The sequence below is a fragment of the Marmota flaviventris genome, chromosome X (genome assembly GCF_047511675.1).
Source record: "Marmota flaviventris isolate mMarFla1 chromosome X, mMarFla1.hap1, whole genome shotgun sequence".
Lineage (NCBI taxonomy): Eukaryota > Metazoa > Chordata > Mammalia > Rodentia > Sciuridae > Marmota > Marmota flaviventris.
The window spans coordinates 93,106,413-93,125,361 of NC_092518.1; the positions used below are offsets into that span (position 1 = coordinate 93,106,413).

At 33.9% G+C, this 18,949-nt stretch overlaps 1 protein-coding gene across 2 annotated transcripts in view; it reads left to right on the forward strand.

The window, feature by feature from the left end:
• Positions 1-18,949, forward strand: part of Col4a5 (collagen type IV alpha 5 chain) — a 231,282-nt gene that overhangs the window by 141,562 nt on the left and 70,771 nt on the right. For both annotated transcript variants that reach the window (XM_027932198.3, XM_027932204.3), the window contains exons 22-30: positions 4,905-4,997; positions 5,280-5,350; positions 5,686-5,877; positions 7,198-7,366; positions 9,804-9,896; positions 9,999-10,103; positions 11,461-11,558; positions 12,758-12,908; positions 15,486-15,599. In XM_027932198.3, the coding sequence (XP_027787999.1) occupies positions 4,905-4,997; positions 5,280-5,350; positions 5,686-5,877; positions 7,198-7,366; positions 9,804-9,896; positions 9,999-10,103; positions 11,461-11,558; positions 12,758-12,908; positions 15,486-15,599 (1,086 nt within the window). The remainder of the gene's footprint in view (positions 1-4,904; positions 4,998-5,279; positions 5,351-5,685; positions 5,878-7,197; positions 7,367-9,803; positions 9,897-9,998; positions 10,104-11,460; positions 11,559-12,757; positions 12,909-15,485; positions 15,600-18,949) is intronic.

The following is an 18,949-nucleotide window of genomic DNA, read 5'->3' on the forward strand; positions in this document are numbered from 1 at the left end:
TCATTCTTCTACAGCATATATCCAATTTTCTCTGCACCATTTATTGAAAAGACTGTACTCTCTCCAATGTGTGTTCTTCCAAAATCAGTTGGCTATAGACTTATGGATTTATTTTTAGGCTCTCTGTTCTGTTCCATTGGTCTAGTTGTCTTTTTATGCCAATACCTTGCTTTATTGATTACTACAGCTTTGTAGTATGTTTTGAAGTCAGGTGGTTTAATGCCTCCAGCTTTGTTCTTTTTGTTCAAAATAGCATTAGCTAGGGTTGGGGCTGGGGCTCAGGGTCAGCACACTTGCCTGGCATGTGTGAAGCATTAGGTTCAATTCTTAGCACCACATATAAATAAGTAAAATAAAGGTCTATCGACAACTAAAAAAAAATTAAATGGCATTAGCTCTTCAGGATTTTTTGTGGTTACATAGATATTTGAGAATTTTTTTCTATTTGGGTAAAGAATTAATAGAGATTGTATTAAATCTGCAAATCACTTTGTGTAGTATGGACATTTTAACAATAGTGATTCTTCCAATCCATGAACACAGGATGCCTTGCTACTTTTTTCTCTTTTTAAATTTCTTTCATCAGTATCTCATAATTTTTGTTTTGCAGAGATCTCTTACCGCTTTGGTTAAATTTATTCCTAGATATTTTATATTTTGAAGCTATGGTAAAAGGAATTACTTTCTGATTTCTATTTCAGATAATTTGCTGAAATTAGTGTATAGCAACATTACTGATTTTTGTATATCGGTTTTTTGTCCTGCAACTTTCCTGAATAATTTATTAGTTCTAAAATTTTTTTTGGCAGATATTTAAGATATATCAAATCATGTCATCTGCAAACAATGACAATTTGACTTTTTTTTCCAATTTGGATGTCTGTTTTTCCTTTCCCTTGCCTGTTTGCATCCAAAACTATGTTAAATAAACATGTTAAAAGTGAGCATCCTGATCATGTCCCATATCTTAGAAAATCTTCAGCTTTCCCCATTTTATTTTCTTTTTCCCATTTAATATAATGTTATCTGTTGGCTTATTAGAAATGGTCTTTATTATGTTGAGGCATGTTCCTTGTATGCCTAGTTTGTTCAGTATTTTTATCACAAGGGGATATTGAATTTAATCAAATGCTTTTTCTGTACAAATTGAGAGGACCATGTGGTTTTTGTCCTTCATTCTGTTGATATGATATATCATGTTATTGATTTGCATATGTTGGACCCTCCTTGCATCCCTAGAATGAATCCTACTTATGGGAAGTAATTTTTTTAAAGTGCTATTGAAAGGAGGGAAAAGGAAGGTAAAGGGGAATGAGAATGATCACATTATGTTATGTCTATGTATCAATATGACATAATGAATACCTTTATTATTTATAGTTATAATGCAGCAATTATCAAATATTGTGACCCAACTCTTTAAATCGACTTTGAGACTACAATAAAAGTGCATTTCTGAGTAGGGAAAAAAATAAAGTGCTGTTGGATTTGGTTTGCTAGCATTTCATTGAGGATTTTAAAAATCTGTTTATCAAGGATATTGGCCTGTAGTTTTCCTCCTTTTGTTGTGTCCTTACCTGGTTTTGGTATCAGGGTAATACTTGCCTTATAGAATGTGCTAAATGATTTCTTTTTCTGATTTTTTGGAATAACTTAAGAAGAATTAGTATTCTTCGAATGTTTGGTAGAATCAGCAGTGTAGCTATCTGGTTCTGAGCTTTTCTTTAATGGGAGGTTTCTTTTATTACTGATTCAATTTAATTAACAAGTATTGTCAGTTCAGGTTTTTTGTTTCTTCAGGATTCAGTCTTGGTAAGGTGTGTGTATTCAGGAATTTTCCCATTTCTTCCAGAATATTAAATTAGTGGGTATATGCTTGTTTGTAATAATCTCTAATGAGCTTTTGTATTTTTGTAGTGTCAGTTACAATGCTTCCCTTTTCATCTTTGATTTTCTCTCTCTCCTTTTCTTAGTCTAGCTGAAGGTTTGTCTATTTTATCTTTTCAAAGAACTAGCCCTTTGTTTCATTAATCTTTTGTGCTGTGTTTTTGATCTCCATGCAATTTATTTTCACTTTGCTCTTTCTTATTTCTTTCCTTCTACTAATTTGGCATTTAGTTTGTTCGTGATTTTTTTATTGCTTCAGATGCAGTGACAGGTTGTTTATCTGGGATCTTTATAATTTTTTGATGCAGTCATTGATTGCTATAAACTTCCCTGCTAGTATTGCTTTTGCTGTATCCCATAGCGTTGGGTATGCTGTGTCTCCAGTTTTCTTTTAGGTGTTTTATCATTTTACCTTTCACATTTTAATCTTTGTTTTTATCTTCAGTTAATTTTTATGTATAGTTTGAATCAGAGATCAAAGTAGTTTTTTTCTCCTATAGATATACTGTTGACTCAGTATTATAATACAAAAGACCATCAAAATTTTATTAATACTTTTGTATTACTTATAATAATGTATTCATTTCATTAAAACATTTATTGGAAATCATGACTATATATGTGTGAGTCTGATTTTGACCTCTCTATTCTGTTTTTTTTTATTTATCTCTCCTTGCATCAATACCAGACTGTCTTAATTATTGTGGCTTTGTAGTAAGTCTTATATATTGTAGATTCTTTGTATTTTTATACATCTAAGAATTATCTGTTCAACTTTTAATTTTGAAATGCTCAGTCCTTATTCCTCTTCCATACCTAAACTCATTCATCCAGTTCTTTGACTTTTTAAAAATTTATATATGACAGCAGAATGCATTATAATTCTTATTACACATTCATATCTCTGGTTGTATACAAAGTATATTCACAACAATTTGTGACCTCATACATGTATTTTGGATAATAATGATCATCACATTCCACCATCATTAATAACCCCATGCTCTCTTCCTTCCCCTCCTACCCCTCTGACCTATCTAGAGTTCATCTATTCCTCCCATGCTAAATGTCCCTATCCCACTATGAATCAGCCTCCTTATATCAGAGAAAACATTCAGCATTTGGTTTTTTGGGATTAGCTAACTTCACTTAGCATTATCTTCTCTAACTCCATTTACTTGCAAATGCCATGATTTTATTCTCTTTTATTGCTGAGTAATATTCCATTGTGTATATATGCCACATTTTTTTTTATCCATTCATCTATTGAAGAGCATCTAGGTTGGTTCCACAGTCTTGCTTTTGTGAATTGTGCTGCTATAAATGTTGATGTGGCTGTGTTCCTGTTGTATGCTGTTTTTAAGTCCTTTGGGTATAGTCCAAGACAAGGAATCTCCATACTGCTTTCCAAATTGGCTGCACCAATTTGCAGTCCCACCAGCAATGTATGAGTGTGCCTTTTTCCCCACATCCTCGCCAATCCTTAGTCTTGTTTGTATGCATAATAGCTGCCATTCTGACTGGAGTGAGATGAAATCTTAGAGTGGTTTTGATTTGCATTTCTCTAATTGCTAGTGATGATGAACATTTTTTTCATATATTTTTGATTGATTGTATATCATCTTCTGAGAAGTGTCTGTTCAGATCCTTGGCCCATTTATTGAAAATACTATGAACTTGTCAGTTACTTCCAAATTTCTGTCTCCTGTCCAGGTATAACTCTTTGCCTTTAGATTTGTGTGTGAAACTACTTGGTCAATGTTTTGAACTTGACATCCTGATCAAGTTACAATCCTAATTTCTGCTACTTCCTTTTCCACAATTGCTTTACTGCCATCTTCCCCTTCTTATATGAAAAGTAGTCTGCTCTAGCCTTCTAGTTGTTTCAGGTTAAATAACCCTGGAGTCATCCTTGATAGCTCTCTTCTTTTGTATTCCATGTATGATCCATGAGAACATCCCATTGGCTCTACTTTAAACCTAACCAATTCTGATCATCTTCATTGCTGTAACTCCGGAATGAACTACCATCTCTCTCATAGAACCCTATAGAAGTAGCCTCTTAAGTGGTTACCTAGTTTCCATCCTTGCCCTTAGAGCTTATTGTTAACATAACAACCTTTGCTTTTCTTTTTAAATTCTTCTACAAGATTCTCATTTTACTCATAATAAAAGCTATTGAGTTTACCATGACCTATACAATATTCCATGAGAACCCATTCCTTATAAACAGTTTACTCTCTGATGTGGTTCTACTTTATTCTGCTTCAGCAATCTGGTCTGTTTGCTATTCCTTATGCACATGTGACACCCTCTAAGTTTTTTTTTTTTCCTCATGCATTTTCTTTTCAATGAGGTCTACCCTGACCGCTCTATTTGAGTTTGCAACCTTCCTTCCACTCACCCATCCCTAGCATACCCAATCTCATTTACCAAGCTCTGCATTTACTACAAACATAACACTTTAATATATTTTAAAATACTATACTTAATATAATAAAATGTTTAATATATAATTTATTGCCTTCGTTGTTTATCATTCCTTTCTACTGGTGGAATGTGAGCTCCACAAAGGCATGGATTTTTGTCTGTTTTGTCTGTCAGTATATCACAAATACCTGGAACAGTACTTGGCATACAGTGGACACTTAGTAAATATTGATCAATGAATTGATTCTACACGTAAGCTTCTCTAAATACACTGTTAGGTAGAAATGTTATCCCTTACTACTATATTCTTTAGGACTTCTCTAAAGAAGGTTTAAGTACCCCCTTCCAGCCAGACATGGTGGTACATGTCTGAAATCCCATTGACTCAGGAAGATGAAACAGGAGGTTCACTAGTTCAAAGTAGCCTCAGCAACCTAGGGAGACTCTATTTCAATGTAAAATAGAAAGGGCAGGGGATGTATATCAGTGGTAAAGTGCCTCTGGGTTTGTTTAATCCTCAATACCATCCTCAAACCATCTCCAAAGTATTCCTTCTAGGTAATAATTTTTATTATAATTTTTACCAGGTGACAAGGGTGACACCTGCTTCAACTGCATTGGAACTGGTATTTCAGGGCCTCCAGGCCAACCTGGTTTGCCAGGTCTCCCAGGTCCTCCAGGTAAAACATTCTGCGTAAAATATTTCTTGGATAGATTCTAGTAAGTTAGAGTTAATAAATACCAGCAGGTACAATATTATACATAACATGAAATATTAAATTTATTTAAAATAAAGGATGATTTCATTTCAAGATTTTAAAAGAGGAAAATAAAAATGCAAATTAAGTGAGATAGAATGGGATTCTTATTTTAAAACTTGATTTCCTGACTTGATGATTTCTATGAGCTTTATTGAGGTTTCAAGCTCAAAACTCACATTATTTTATGTGTATGCATGCTAGGATCTCTTGGTTTCCCTGGACAGAAAGGTGAAAAAGGACATGCTGGAGCATTCGGTCCCAAAGGATTACCAGTAAGTTTAAGTATATTATAAATCAAAAAGAATTAGAGGAAAGTCATACACACTTTGAGTTTCACTTATGGAGTGATTAGATAGTTGTTAGATAGATTATAGATAGATATTTTATATAGACATGTATATAGAGAGATAGATATATTTTATATTAAATTGTAATTTATTTGATTCCTTGACCCTCCCTGACTTGTGCCTTACTTGATTTTATTATTTTTTACACTAAATGTTATTATTGATGGATTAAACTGTAGAGAAGAAAGTATTACAAAAAATGAAACTGATTTTTTTTTCTCTTTCTTGTCCCCCTCTACTTTGATATTTCCCCCACTCAGGGCATACCAGGAGCTCCAGGTGCTCCAGGTTTTCCTGGATCTAAAGGTGAACCTGGTGACATCCTCACTTTTCCAGGAATGAAGGGTGACAAAGGAGAATTAGGCTCCCCTGGAGTTCCAGGGCTTCCTGGTTTACCTGGCACTCCTGGACAGGATGGATTGCCAGGACTTCCTGGCCCCAAAGGAGAGCCTGTGAGTTGGTTTGATATTCTTGGTCTTTTAATGTTGAATTTCCACACTGAAATGTTTTCTAGGAGTTGGGTGTGGTGGTGTGCACCACCCAGCTACCTTGGAGGCTGAGGCAGGATAATTTCAAGTTCAAGTCTATCCTGAGCAACTTAGTGAAACCCTGTCTAAAAATTTAAAAAATAAAATAAAATAAAAGGTCTGAGGATGTAACTCAGTACTAGAGCACCTGCCTAACATGTGCAGATCCTTTAATCACCAGTATCCAAAAAAAAAAAATAGTTTCCTAAATTAAAATAAAGGATAGGCCTTGTGCTAAGTTGTACACCCAATCTATGCTCAAAAAATATGATTACATATAGTAATAATACACCATTACTTGTAGTATTTCCTTACTATTCTTATGATTCAGTTCAACTTCTAACACATTAGTATATTACTACTGGATATGAATAGGTAGGCAGGAGATTAAGATGCTTGAGTCATCATGAGGTTCATCCATTTTTGTTCCACATATTTATAGCTGACAACCAGATATTTGTGCTTTTTATGTAAAGTATTCTTAGTAGTATGAGTATATGGCCATGTTAAATGTGCCACAGAGCCAAATATCGAACATTAAGGAGCAATCTCATTTTGGGCATAACACATGGCCCAGAATGTTTAGGTTGGAAGTATATTTTATAATATGTTAGCTAGACTATAACCTTCTTGACTTTTATTAGGTTGTAAGCTTCATGAGAGTCGAGATTTGTGTCTACTTATATTCTCTGCTATATTCTCACACTTGACACATAGGACCAGCTCAAATATATTTGTTGAAAGAGTGAATAACTAAGTGAATTGATCCTACATACCAACCATTCCATAATAGCACCTATACTTATGTAGCTGTTAAGAAAAACAATTTATGACTATATCATTTCCTTAGTTATATTAAATAATACCAACCTAAGTCGGGCATAATGGCACATGTCTGTAATCCCAGAGGCTTGGGAGGCTGAGGCAGGAGGATCATGAGTTCAAAGCCAGCTGCAGCAACTCAGGAAGTCCCTAAGCAAGACCCTATCTCTAAATAAAATACCAAAAGGACTGGGGATGTGGCTCAGTATATAAATATCCCTGGATTCAATCCTCAGTGCCAAGAAAAAGAAGAAAAGAGAGAAAAAGAGACCCCTGACTTAAAAAAAAATTAAAAGGCTAGGGATGTGACCCAGTAGTTAACTACCCTAGGGTTCAGTCCCTGGTACAAAGAATAATGATAGTACCAACCTACAGATAGTTGTTATATCTTTGTGTTTCTGTAGTAAACTTTTCCCTTTTCAGGGTGGAATTGCTTTTAAGGGTGAAAGAGGTCCCCCTGGGAACCCAGGTTTACCAGGTCTCCCAGGAGATATGGGGCCTATGGGCCCTGTTGGTTTTGGCCCTCCAGGCCCAGCAGGTGAAAAAGGCATACAAGGTGTAGCAGGAAATCCAGGCCAGCCAGGAATACCAGGTAAGTTTACTCTTATTATTTGTTCTATTTTAAGTTTTGTGCTTAAGAGTGTACACATATTATCATGTAGATGCACTTGGCTTCCTTTCCTGAGAGATGTATTTCCCTAGCCTTTTATATTTGGACTCTTCAGAGCTCCAAAGCAAGGCAACACAATATTTTAAGGGGGAATTCTTTTTAAATTTTTGTTCTTTTTAAGTGCATGATCTATAATGCAAAGTTTAATAAATAATTATAATAGAAACACACATGTAATTATCACACCCATCAAGAAATAGAACATTGCCAGCATCCTAAAAACCTCTGCCTTCTTGTTCCTGTTCTTGCCTGATCATCATACCCTTCTTTCTCTCCAAAAGTAACCACTGCTGTGACTTTTGCATGATTTTTTTCCATTTCCCACTGTTTTATCACTTATATATGCATTCCTAAAAAATACTTCAATTTTGCTTCTTTTTGAGCTTCATATTAGTGGAATCATAGGGTAAGTGTTCTTTGTGTTAACTTCGTGTGTAGCTATGTTATATTCATTTTCATTGCTGTATATATATATATATATATATATATATAGTATCCCATTGTGTGTGTGTGTATGTGTTTTACAATTCATTTATCCATTCTTTGTTCAATGAATCAATCAAATTTGCAATTTGGACATATTATAAAAAATGTTTTTATGTACAGTCATACACAAACACACACACACGCACACACACACATACACGCACACACACACACACACACACACACTGGTGTTCACATGCTCACACTTCTGTAGGGCAGGGGTTAATAACAACAACCCATTTATCAAATCCATCTCATTATCTGTTGTTACAAATAATTTTTTATTTGTACATATCCATGCCCAATCACCATTGTCTATAGTTATTTTTTGAGCAATAACAGCAGAAAAGAGTACTTACTAAAGAGACCATATGGTCCACAAAGCCTAAGGTACTTACTCTCAGGTCCTTTTCAGAAAAAGCTTACCAATCCCTGAGTTAAAGTATATATTTAAGATTTAACTTTTATGAAGCAGAGGATATGACATTTTGAGGCAGCTTGACTAGATATCCAGAGCAAATATGCCAATATACTAGCATAAGAGATGTTGGAGATTTTATTGCTCTACATATTTGCTGATATTTTATTTTGTCATACTTTAACATTTTTGCTAGTATATTAAGTGCAATATATCTTGGCAGTTTCATTTTGTGTTAAAATTTAGTGCCTTCTCATATATTTATTGGCCATTTGATTTCCTTTTGTGAAATGTTTGTTTTTACCAGTTTTCCTATTGGAATATTTGTTTTTATTATTGATTTTGAGAAGTTCTTTATATATTCAGTGTATTACTTCTTTGTTAGCTATGCATTTTGCAAGAAATCTTTACTTACCATGGGTCTACCTTTTGTATTCCCTGATGTCTTTAATAAACAAAAATCATCTTTAATATGGTCATATTTGTTGGTCTTTTTCTCTCATGGTTAGTGCTTGTTATGTCATGTTTAGGAAATTTTTCTTTGTCCTGAGCCAATTTTAAGCCTCTCTTTCAATTAATGAGAAATGGTTGTACTTGGACTTTGTACATATAAAACCTAAAAGTGTCATTAGCTAACCAAAAATAAATACTTTCCTTGTTTACTACAATTTTTAAACTGACTTACATTTTTAAAAATATATTTAAAGATACTATCTTGTAATAGGGTTCTCCAAAGGATTGGAACTATTAGGAAGAATAGATAGATAAGAAGGGGTTTTTTTTAGGGAAATTGACTCACATGACTATGGAGACTGAGATGTCCCATGATAGGCTTTTTGTAAGCTGGAGAAGTAGGGAAGAAGGTAGTGTATCTTGTTCCAAGTCCAAAGGCCTGAGAACCTGGGAGCTGCTGGTGACGGTCCCAGAGTTTGAAGGTTGGAAAAACTGTAGTTGTGATTTTCAAGAGCAGGAGAAAATGAGTGTTTGAGCTCCAGAAGAGAGAGAGAACAAATTTGCCTGTTTTCTGCCCTTTTGTTCTATCCAGACCCTCAGATGTTGCATGATGCTGGACCACACTGGATGAGGCAGGTCTTCCTTACTCAGTCCACTAATGCCAATACCAATTTCTCATAGAATCACCCCCACAGGCATACCCAGAAATAATGTTTTACCAGCTATCTCGTTATCCCCTAACCCAGTGAAGTTGACATCTAAAATTAATCACATCTTCAATCATGGAAATTCTTAAAGCCATCATCTATTTTTCTCTTTGAAATTTCTTACTTACATTTGATACTTTCCTAGAATATATAATGTGGTATTGTTTTCTTGTGGGTTTTTGTTAATTTGCATTTTCAAAGGATTTTTGACAATTCCCTCTTTTGTTTTTAATTAAATGAGAGTTTTAGTTAAATAAACACTTTTCATTCACCACTGATCCATTCTTGTTTTCAGGTCCTAAAGGTGATCCAGGTCAGACCATAACCCAGCCAGGGAAGCCTGGCCTTCCTGGTAATCCAGGCAGAGATGGTGAAATAGGACTTCCAGGTATGTGAGGAATTTATTTCAAAATATCTCTACCACTTGTTAGCTTCTTTTTTTTTTTTTTGAATGTTTCCCTTTCAACAACTGCTGTTTCTTTCTCAATAGGTGACCCTGGACTCCCAGGCCAACCAGGCTTTCCAGGAATACCTGGTAGCAAAGGAGAACCAGGTATCCCTGGAATTGGGCTTCCTGGACCCCCTGGTCCCAAAGGTATGTTGGAATGGATTTTAGGCAGGGTACATTACCTGGTTAGTATGACGTTATTCTTTGATAATGAATCATTAATAACTTTTCTGTGTGCTACAAAGAATTTAAATGAAATGTTACAGTGTCTATGCACTTTAAGTTCATGATGTTTAACTAAAATGGTATAGTCATAAAATATCTAAGTTTTATATATATACACACATATATATATATATGCAAAATTTATTTATAAGCCAAAAATCATAATAATTATTATATTTTGTGTTCATCATTATGTCCTCTGAGTTTCAAATGGTTCCTTACACACAGAAAACACTCAGTAGATACTTGTTGAATTAATGGATTGTATTAAACAGAATAAAGATCTACTGTATACATTTATCCACTGTTTTACCTCAAATAAAAAAAAAACTTTCTTGATTTATTGAAATTTTTATTACTTTTGCTTTAGTTCTGCTTTATTCCTCACAGAACTCATTCTTATTCAAGGGTACACATTCATGTGAGAACAGTTCTTAAATGTGTTCTTACTCATTTATACCAAATATTTTCAAAAGCCTCAGATTTCATTTTATACGTGGAGGTACAGATAATATTTACAATTGTTTTTTTTTTTTCCATGGGGGGAGTACCAGGGATTGAACCCAGGGGCACTTAACCACTGAGTCACATCTCCAACCCTTTTTGAGATGAGGTCTGGATAAGTTGCTTAGGGCCTCATTAAATTGATGAGACTGGGGGGCTGGGTTTGTGGCTCAGTGGTAGAGCACTAGCCTAGCATGTGTGAGGCACTGGGTTCAATCCTCAGCACCACATAAAAATAAATAAATAAAATAAAGTCATGTGTCCACCTATAACTAAAAAACTATTTTAAAAAATTGATAAGACACTTTGAACTTAAAATCCCCGCTACCTCAGCCTTTCAAGCTGCTGGAATTTCAGGTATGCACCTCCATGCCTGGCTCTACAGTTGTTTTTAGCTCATTTACAGAAGTATATGGGAGACATTTTATCCTATATTCAAATGCAGCAGAAGCTCCTCTGAGTTTTTTGTGTGGAATTTATTCCTTAAGTTTATTTCTGTCTTGTTGTGTAAGAGTAATTTTTTTCTTCAGAAGAATGTATCTTCTGCACATTACCTCTATGTGAAAATAAAATGATCATAAGGTGATTGAGAGAGACTATCAGACATTTGTAAGGCTTGATCCCAAGTAATCATGCAGTGTGTCATTTTGCTTTTAACATGTTACTATAGTCACTAAGCATATTGATAAGGTGAGAATGTGAGGTTGATAATTTTAATATATTTCTTCAAGTGTCTCCTCTTTGGGAACTAAAACATGGCATGTTAATTTTACAGGTTTTCCTGGAATTCCAGGACCTCCAGGTGCACCTGGGACACCTGGAAGAATTGGTCTAGAAGGCCCACCTGGGCCACCAGGCTTTCCAGGACCAAAGGTCTGGGTATTTTAAGTTATTCCATCTCATTTTCCTATATCTTTAGTTCTGTCTATTTAATTTTTGACACTATCTTAAGTTTTTAGGGTACAGACAAAATCTAACTGATTATGTTTTAATTTCAGTATATTTAACACAAAACCATCTTTAATAGTCCAAGAAGTTATACTTGAATACAAAAAAAGAGCTTTTGATCTTGTATTAAAATGGCCAGTTATTTAATGATCAGCTTCCCCGTTGCTTCCCTACACTATCCTATTTCATATCTGGCCATGCTTGTGCAATGATTTATTGAAAAGGTGTTGAATGTATTAAGACCTTCCCATACTGTTTCCTTCAGTCCCATTTCCATCATAGATACTGTCACTGCTATTAACAGTAATAATAATCATAAAAGATTTGTATTTGTTAGTATTCATTTCTTTATCTAATCTCGAACTACCCTTAGACATCCTTCAGCAAACTGCTGCAGTATGTAATTATCCTGACTGTTCTTGTATTTTCTCTGAGCTTAATTTAAACTTCCTGTGTTTTATCATTATTACTCCTTTTCCATGGGAAAAAGAGCTGACCATGACCTTGGCTTCCATGAGCAAACCATTTCTCTGTTGGTTGATTATTTTTCTTTTAATGTAAAAATTTTCAAGTAAACACAAAAGTAAAAAAGTAATACAATGAACTTTCATATATGTATATCATTCAGATGAAAAATTATTAAGATTTTATCATAATTACTTAATGTATTCCTTTTTTCTTTCTGAAATCTTAACCAAAATCTCAAAATCATGTTGTTCGACCCACAAATACTTTGGTGTTCACCCCTAAGTAAGTGGACATTTTATATAAAAATCACAATGCCATTATCATACTTGGTCAAATTAATAATAATTATTTGAGAGTATCTAATACTCAGTCTATAATCACATTTCCTTGTTTGAGAATCTCATGTTCTCTGCTATCTCTTTCTTATTCTGAAACCAGTCCAACTCATTTAATTTGTTTAACAAAACCCTGTTTTCCACCCTTCCAGATGTTCTTTCTAAGATACCAATTACATTTCATTTAATTTATTCTCTTCTTCTCCCAATGGAAAAAAGAATATTACTTTGTATTTTCTGCTTTAAATTCCCTCTAGTAAACAATAAGCACTAGGAAAATCATGGAAGTTTTTGTTGTGTTTTGTCATGTGTATGCTTAAGGGAGAGCCAGGATTTGGGTTACCTGGGCCACCTGGGCCACCGGGACTCCCAGGTTTCAAAGGAACGCTTGGTCCAAAAGGTGATCGTGGCTTCCCAGGACCTCCAGGTCCTCCTGGACGCACTGGTTTGGATGGACTACCTGGACCAAAAGGTATGGAAGCTGTTGCTACTTCTCAATTTGATTTTAACTTTTATAGTAATTGAAACCTGTAAGAAAGTTTATGGGTAACAATCCCAATTGCCTGGAAAGCACATACTGTCCCTCTGGCACTGCTATATATTTTTTTAACTTTCCATTGACTATTTTTTTCTTTTATTTCATTGGATAGATAATAAAAAATATAAATGTATAAAAGTAACACTGAGTAGTATTTTATTCGTCTCATCCCCTTATACTCTGTTCCTCTTCATTTCCATATTCACTTTTTAGTTTCTTGATAGAACTCAGGGGCACTCGACTACTGAGCCACATCCCAGCCCTATTTTGCATTTTATTTAGAGACAGGGTCTCACTAAGTTGTTTAGTGCCTCACTTTTGCTGAGGCTGGCTTTGAACTCAAGATCTTCCTGTCTCAGCCTCCTGAACCACTGGGATTTGAGGTGTGTGCCACCATGCCTGGCTATAAACATATGTTTTATTTTCTGCATTTCTTGAAAGATAAAGAAAATAAAATACCTTTTGGCTTTTTTTCACTTTGCTTATTTCACTTAACTGTAAATCTTAGAGATCACTCCATAGTACATAGACACCTTGAGTGTAAAAATGGCTGTCTAGTTTTGATTTGCATGAATATACTTAAGTTTATTCCACCAGTTACTAATTGCTAGAATGGATTTTTGCCAGTCTTTTCTTATTAACCAATCATGCCACAGTGAATGTACTTTTGCACACATTATTTTGGATGTGCTTAGGTATACTAATAGAATGGAGTAATGAAAATGGATTTTCTGAATAAAGGGTAAATGTACCCTAAGTATTGTCAGATTCCTCTTCATTTGAACCATTTTACACTCCAACAGCAATGTATGAATGTGCTGGTTTCCCCAAAGCATTGCTAACTGAAGGTGCTGAAAAACTCCCAAATTTTATAAATTTATAAATAGTTAGCCTGATAGAAATAAGTAGGTTTCTTAGTATGCTTCTATTTTTAAATTTTTATGGTGGAAAATTTAAAATATATGAAAAAAGTAAACGAATTATACAGTGAACAGTCATATTCCACTGTTGTGGTTCTATAATTAACATTTTCTCTCCCTGCCATACTTTATTTTTTTAATTTTCAAATATAGAGTCTAGTGATAGAGCATTGGCTAGCATGCTCAAGGCCCCAGATCTGATCCCCAACACCAGAAAAAAATTATATGAATAGCACAAAGTTATAATACACAAGCTTTGTCACATATCTCTCTAACTATCCCGCTCTCTACCTGTTGATTTATTTTTGCATGCATTTTAGATAAATTACAGCAGGAAACTTCTACCTAAATACTTTAACATGCCTAACATAACTAAACTTTCATAGCTGTTTATTTTTTTCTTGTGATATTCACATTGAATGAGATGAATAAATCTTATCAGTACATTTGCTAGATTTTTCCAATTTATACAGCTTGTAATCCAAATTCCTATCAAGATATCATCCCAGTGCTGGGAATGTAACTCAATGGTAAAGCACTTGCTTGGCATGCACAAGGCCATGGGTCCAGTCCCCAACACCTCAAAAAAAAGAGAGCATCCCAGAAATTTTCCATATGTCCCCATATGGTCAGTCCCTTCCCCAACATCCATAGTTGGCAACTATACTGCTATGATTGTTTTATTATAAGTTAGTCTATACCTGTTGTAGAACTCCTTATAAATGGAATCACACAATGTGTACATTATTTGTAAGGCTTCTTTCAATAGCATAATATTTTTGATATCCATCCATGTTGTTGTGTTAATCAGTAGTTATTATCTTTCAATGAAATTATTGAATGTTACTGTTTGAATATACTATGGACACCTGGTTCAAAAGTATCATCATGAAAAGTAGAATGGTGTGCTAAGAAATATTTAATTAAAATAAATAAATGCTATTTATGATTGTAACAAAATGTATGTTACATCCTCAGTACCACATAAAAATAAATAAAATAAAAGTATTGTGTCCAACTACAACTAAAAAATATGTGTGTGTGTGTGTGTGTGTGTGTGTGTGTATATATATATATATATATATATATATATATATATATATATAAATTTTCATTTCCTTTTTTAAAATAAATAAATAATTTGAATTATTTTCCTTATTTGCCTTGACCAGGCGATCACTGTGTAATTCACAAAATGTTACATCACAAAATTAACAAAATGTGCCTAATTATAAGAAGTATTAAGACTCTTTATTATTAGCACCTTGAGAATGGTAGAGTTAATTGGGTAATAAATCATATACATTAAAAGGAAGACTAAGTGATGTCAACTGTCCCCAAATTCATGTTGTGTAATGTTTGGTGAGGTTAATTTAGACACTGAAATTGAGTGCTCATCTTATGTTAAATTATGAAACTGTAATTATGTAATCCCTCTCCAGGTACTTATGTGTACTTTTCTTCTTGAATGAATGTCCAGTTTTTCAAGATCTTTGTTGAATATTATGGGCCTTTTTACATGGGTATTGTGGTTTTTGAGGACTGATGACTCACCTGTTATTAATATCTAAACTATATTTATTTATTAAAGGTGATATTGGACCAAATGGACAACCTGGGCCAGTAGGACCTCCTGGGCTGCCAGGAATTGGTGTTCAGGGACCACCAGGACCACCAGGGATTCCTGGACCAATAGGCCAACCTGGTAAGATTGGAGTTAATAGGTATTTTATAGCAATCATAGCTTGGTTAGCTCATCAATAAAGTGAAAACTATGTAACCATCTTTGACAAACCTATTTAAGATATAAACTATCCATATGTATAATTTTGTATGTAAAATTATTCATATGTAAAATTAAAAAAATATAGGTCAGAGCAAAAGAGTTACTTTAATCCCCAATATCTCCCTTCCTGTTCATCTAAATTTCATTTATTTCCACTAATGCAGTTTAATCAATTGCAATTTGTTATCATTGACATAATCATTAAGCTAGATATAGTTTTGGAAGCATAGACTTTAAACTCCTATGCAGCAATAATAGACCTTTGTATGTGGAACCTCTAAACATTTCTTACCACAAGAACTAAGGTTAGGGCTCACCAAAGAAACTCTTTAAAAATATAATATAGAGGGGCTGGGTTTGTGGCTCAATGGTAGAGCGCTCACCTAGCATGTGTGAGCCACTGGGTTTTATCCTCAGCACCACATAAAAATAAATAAAATAAAATAAAGGTATTGTGTCCACCTGCAACTAAAAAATAAATATTTGAATATATATATGATCACCTCTAATAGGTGATCACTGTGTAACTTAGGTCTCTAAACTATTTTTCTTGTATTGTTTATTTAATACTTGAAAAGTATTTGTCAACATGTAACTTAATGGTTTTGCCTCCATAAGAAAATGATAAGGTTCTTCTCTGTTTGTGTGAGAGTATATTGAGATTGATGATTTTGAGTCATCTGGTGATGTGAATTCTTATTATTTTAATCTAAGCAGTCACAGTAAGGGCAAACCTGAGGCTGACATTATGTTATTGCAAAGTACTATGAAAATAAGTAAAATTAAAACAAAAATGGAATTTTTAGTCATTCCTTAATTCATATGAATACATTAGAAGACTTAAAACCATAGTTCAGAATATGGATACATTTACTTTGAAGCCCTAGAAATATATTTTCTGGGATGGGGATGTAGCTCAGTGGTATAGTGCTTGCTTAGCATGAATGAGGCCCTGGGCATCACAAAAAAAGAAAAGAAAAGAAAGGGTATTTTTCTGGCCTTAAATGACAATAGGTATTTTGTTAAAAATCTAGATATACCAATTAACAGTATTAAAAGCCTGTAAAGTAAAGGCTATTTTTATTGTGTCCTATATTTAAAAAATTGATTTTAAGGCACAATTTACCTTTTTAATGGTGCCAGACATGTCACTACTAATTTTAAAATAAGAAAACTTTAGATTGATGTTTTGAACCAGGTTGTTATAAAATAGTTGTTTCATCACTCATGAAAAAAATATGATTCCAACTATCATGCAGAGAATCTTGAGAAAAACCTATTTTTAGGCTTGGCCATTATAGTCTTGACCTGCTGATTCACAAAGATGGATAAAAATGAATTTATCACTTCTATCGTGTTTTATTATTTCTTTTAGTTCCGGAAAGTACATGAGATTATGGGAACATTTTGAATCATTTAATCACAGCTGAGTGAGAAGTCATCATTAATACCAGCCTGAACGAAACACAAATTTGTGTATACATGCTTCATGCTTTTCAAATTCAGCTAATACTCTTCAGTGTTTCATTCATATAATGTTCTCTCCCTCTCTCCTTTTTCTTTTTCACTTCTGGGATTGAACCTAGGAGCATTCTTTCATTGTGCTACATCCCCCGTCCTTTCTAAAATTCTTTAAAATTTTGAGACAGCATCCCCCTAAGATGCCTAGGCTGATCTCATACTTGCAATTCTCCTACCTTATCTTCCAGAGTAGCAGGGATTACAGGCATGCACCACCATACCCAGCCTTCCTCCTTTCCTCTGTTACTATATTGATTATAAAGTCTAGATAAGATGTGCAGGGGTGTAATTAATAGTGCTGAATTTATCTTCATCGGTTTCTTCCATAAATATATGTTTTGCCATAGAATTCAAGGTCTAAACTAACAGGCTTTAACAAATAAATGAAGATCACAGCAATTATCATGAAGATTATTGAATGCATAGTGAATATAGAAATGTTATCAAATCATCTTTTTTTTTTTACCATGGCAAGACCACATTCATATTTGATAGTAGGCACATGTAGTCATTTTTAAAATAATTTATTAGTTGTAGATGGGCAAAATATATTTATTTATTTTCATGTGGCAATGAGGATCAAACTCAGTGCCTCACATGTGCAAGGTGAACGCTCTGTCACTGAGCTACAGCCCCAGCCCACATGTAGTCATTTTTAGGTTAATTTTATTTATATCACCAAGGCAAAATATTGTCTTAGCCTGTTTCAAAAATGTCATGATTCCTTTTCATGTATTTCAGTAGTATTGGATCAGCAAAACTGTTACTAATATCTTGATAAATATGACTTTGCTGAAATATTAACTCTAAATTTTTATAAGAAACATATTAATATACTCGTTTTGTTTTGGAATATGACTTAATGCAAATTATTTTATATTGTTATCTCTCCAGTATAAAATGTTTGCATTATGCTTTTCAGGGATTTTTTTTAACTCATGTTTCCTACTATTATTTACTTAAAGTAAGTTTTACTGTTTCCCATTTTCCAAGGCAGACCATACAGTTTAACACGTTTATAAACATTTAACACATGTTTATAAATTTATTTCCTGCTGTCACATTTCCTCATGTGACAGCAGGAAATAAAAGAAAATATGCCAAGTGATGAGAAGCAGAATGCTTTTCATCCCATGACCTACTAACCCAGACAAATATGGAGGTTGTTGATTCTTATTATTTAGTTTGGCCATTAGCTGGAAGGTTAATGCTTTAGTAAATTTTTTTTACCAATTGATTAAATATATTCTATTCTATCTCCACAGACATGTTCCCCTAAACTGGGCCAAATGTGTTGTAATGCTTGCCTATTATCAGGAAAAAGTGTATGGCTGAGTCAGCTAAAATGAAAAGCAATATTTGCCACCACTGTGAATCAAAACAAATCAACAACATACAACAAAATCCCAGGGATTATTCATACAATTTTCATAGATTAAGAATACAGTTGGGGCTGGGGTTGTAGCTCAGTGGTAGAGTGCTTTCTTATCACATGTGAGGCACTTGGTTCGATCCTCAACACCATGTAAAAATAAATAAATAAAATAAAAGTACTGATGTGTCCATCTACAACTAAAAAAAGATATTTAAAAAAGGAATATACTATCATTTGCTAACTTTTTTGGTGGGCTCTAAAAACCTTGGACAGTGTGAGGTTGTGTGTGTATTTGTGTGTGTATGTGTGTGTGTGTGTAGAAAAGTTTCCACAGGGGGGTGAGGATATAACTGAGTGGTAGAGTGCTAGCCTA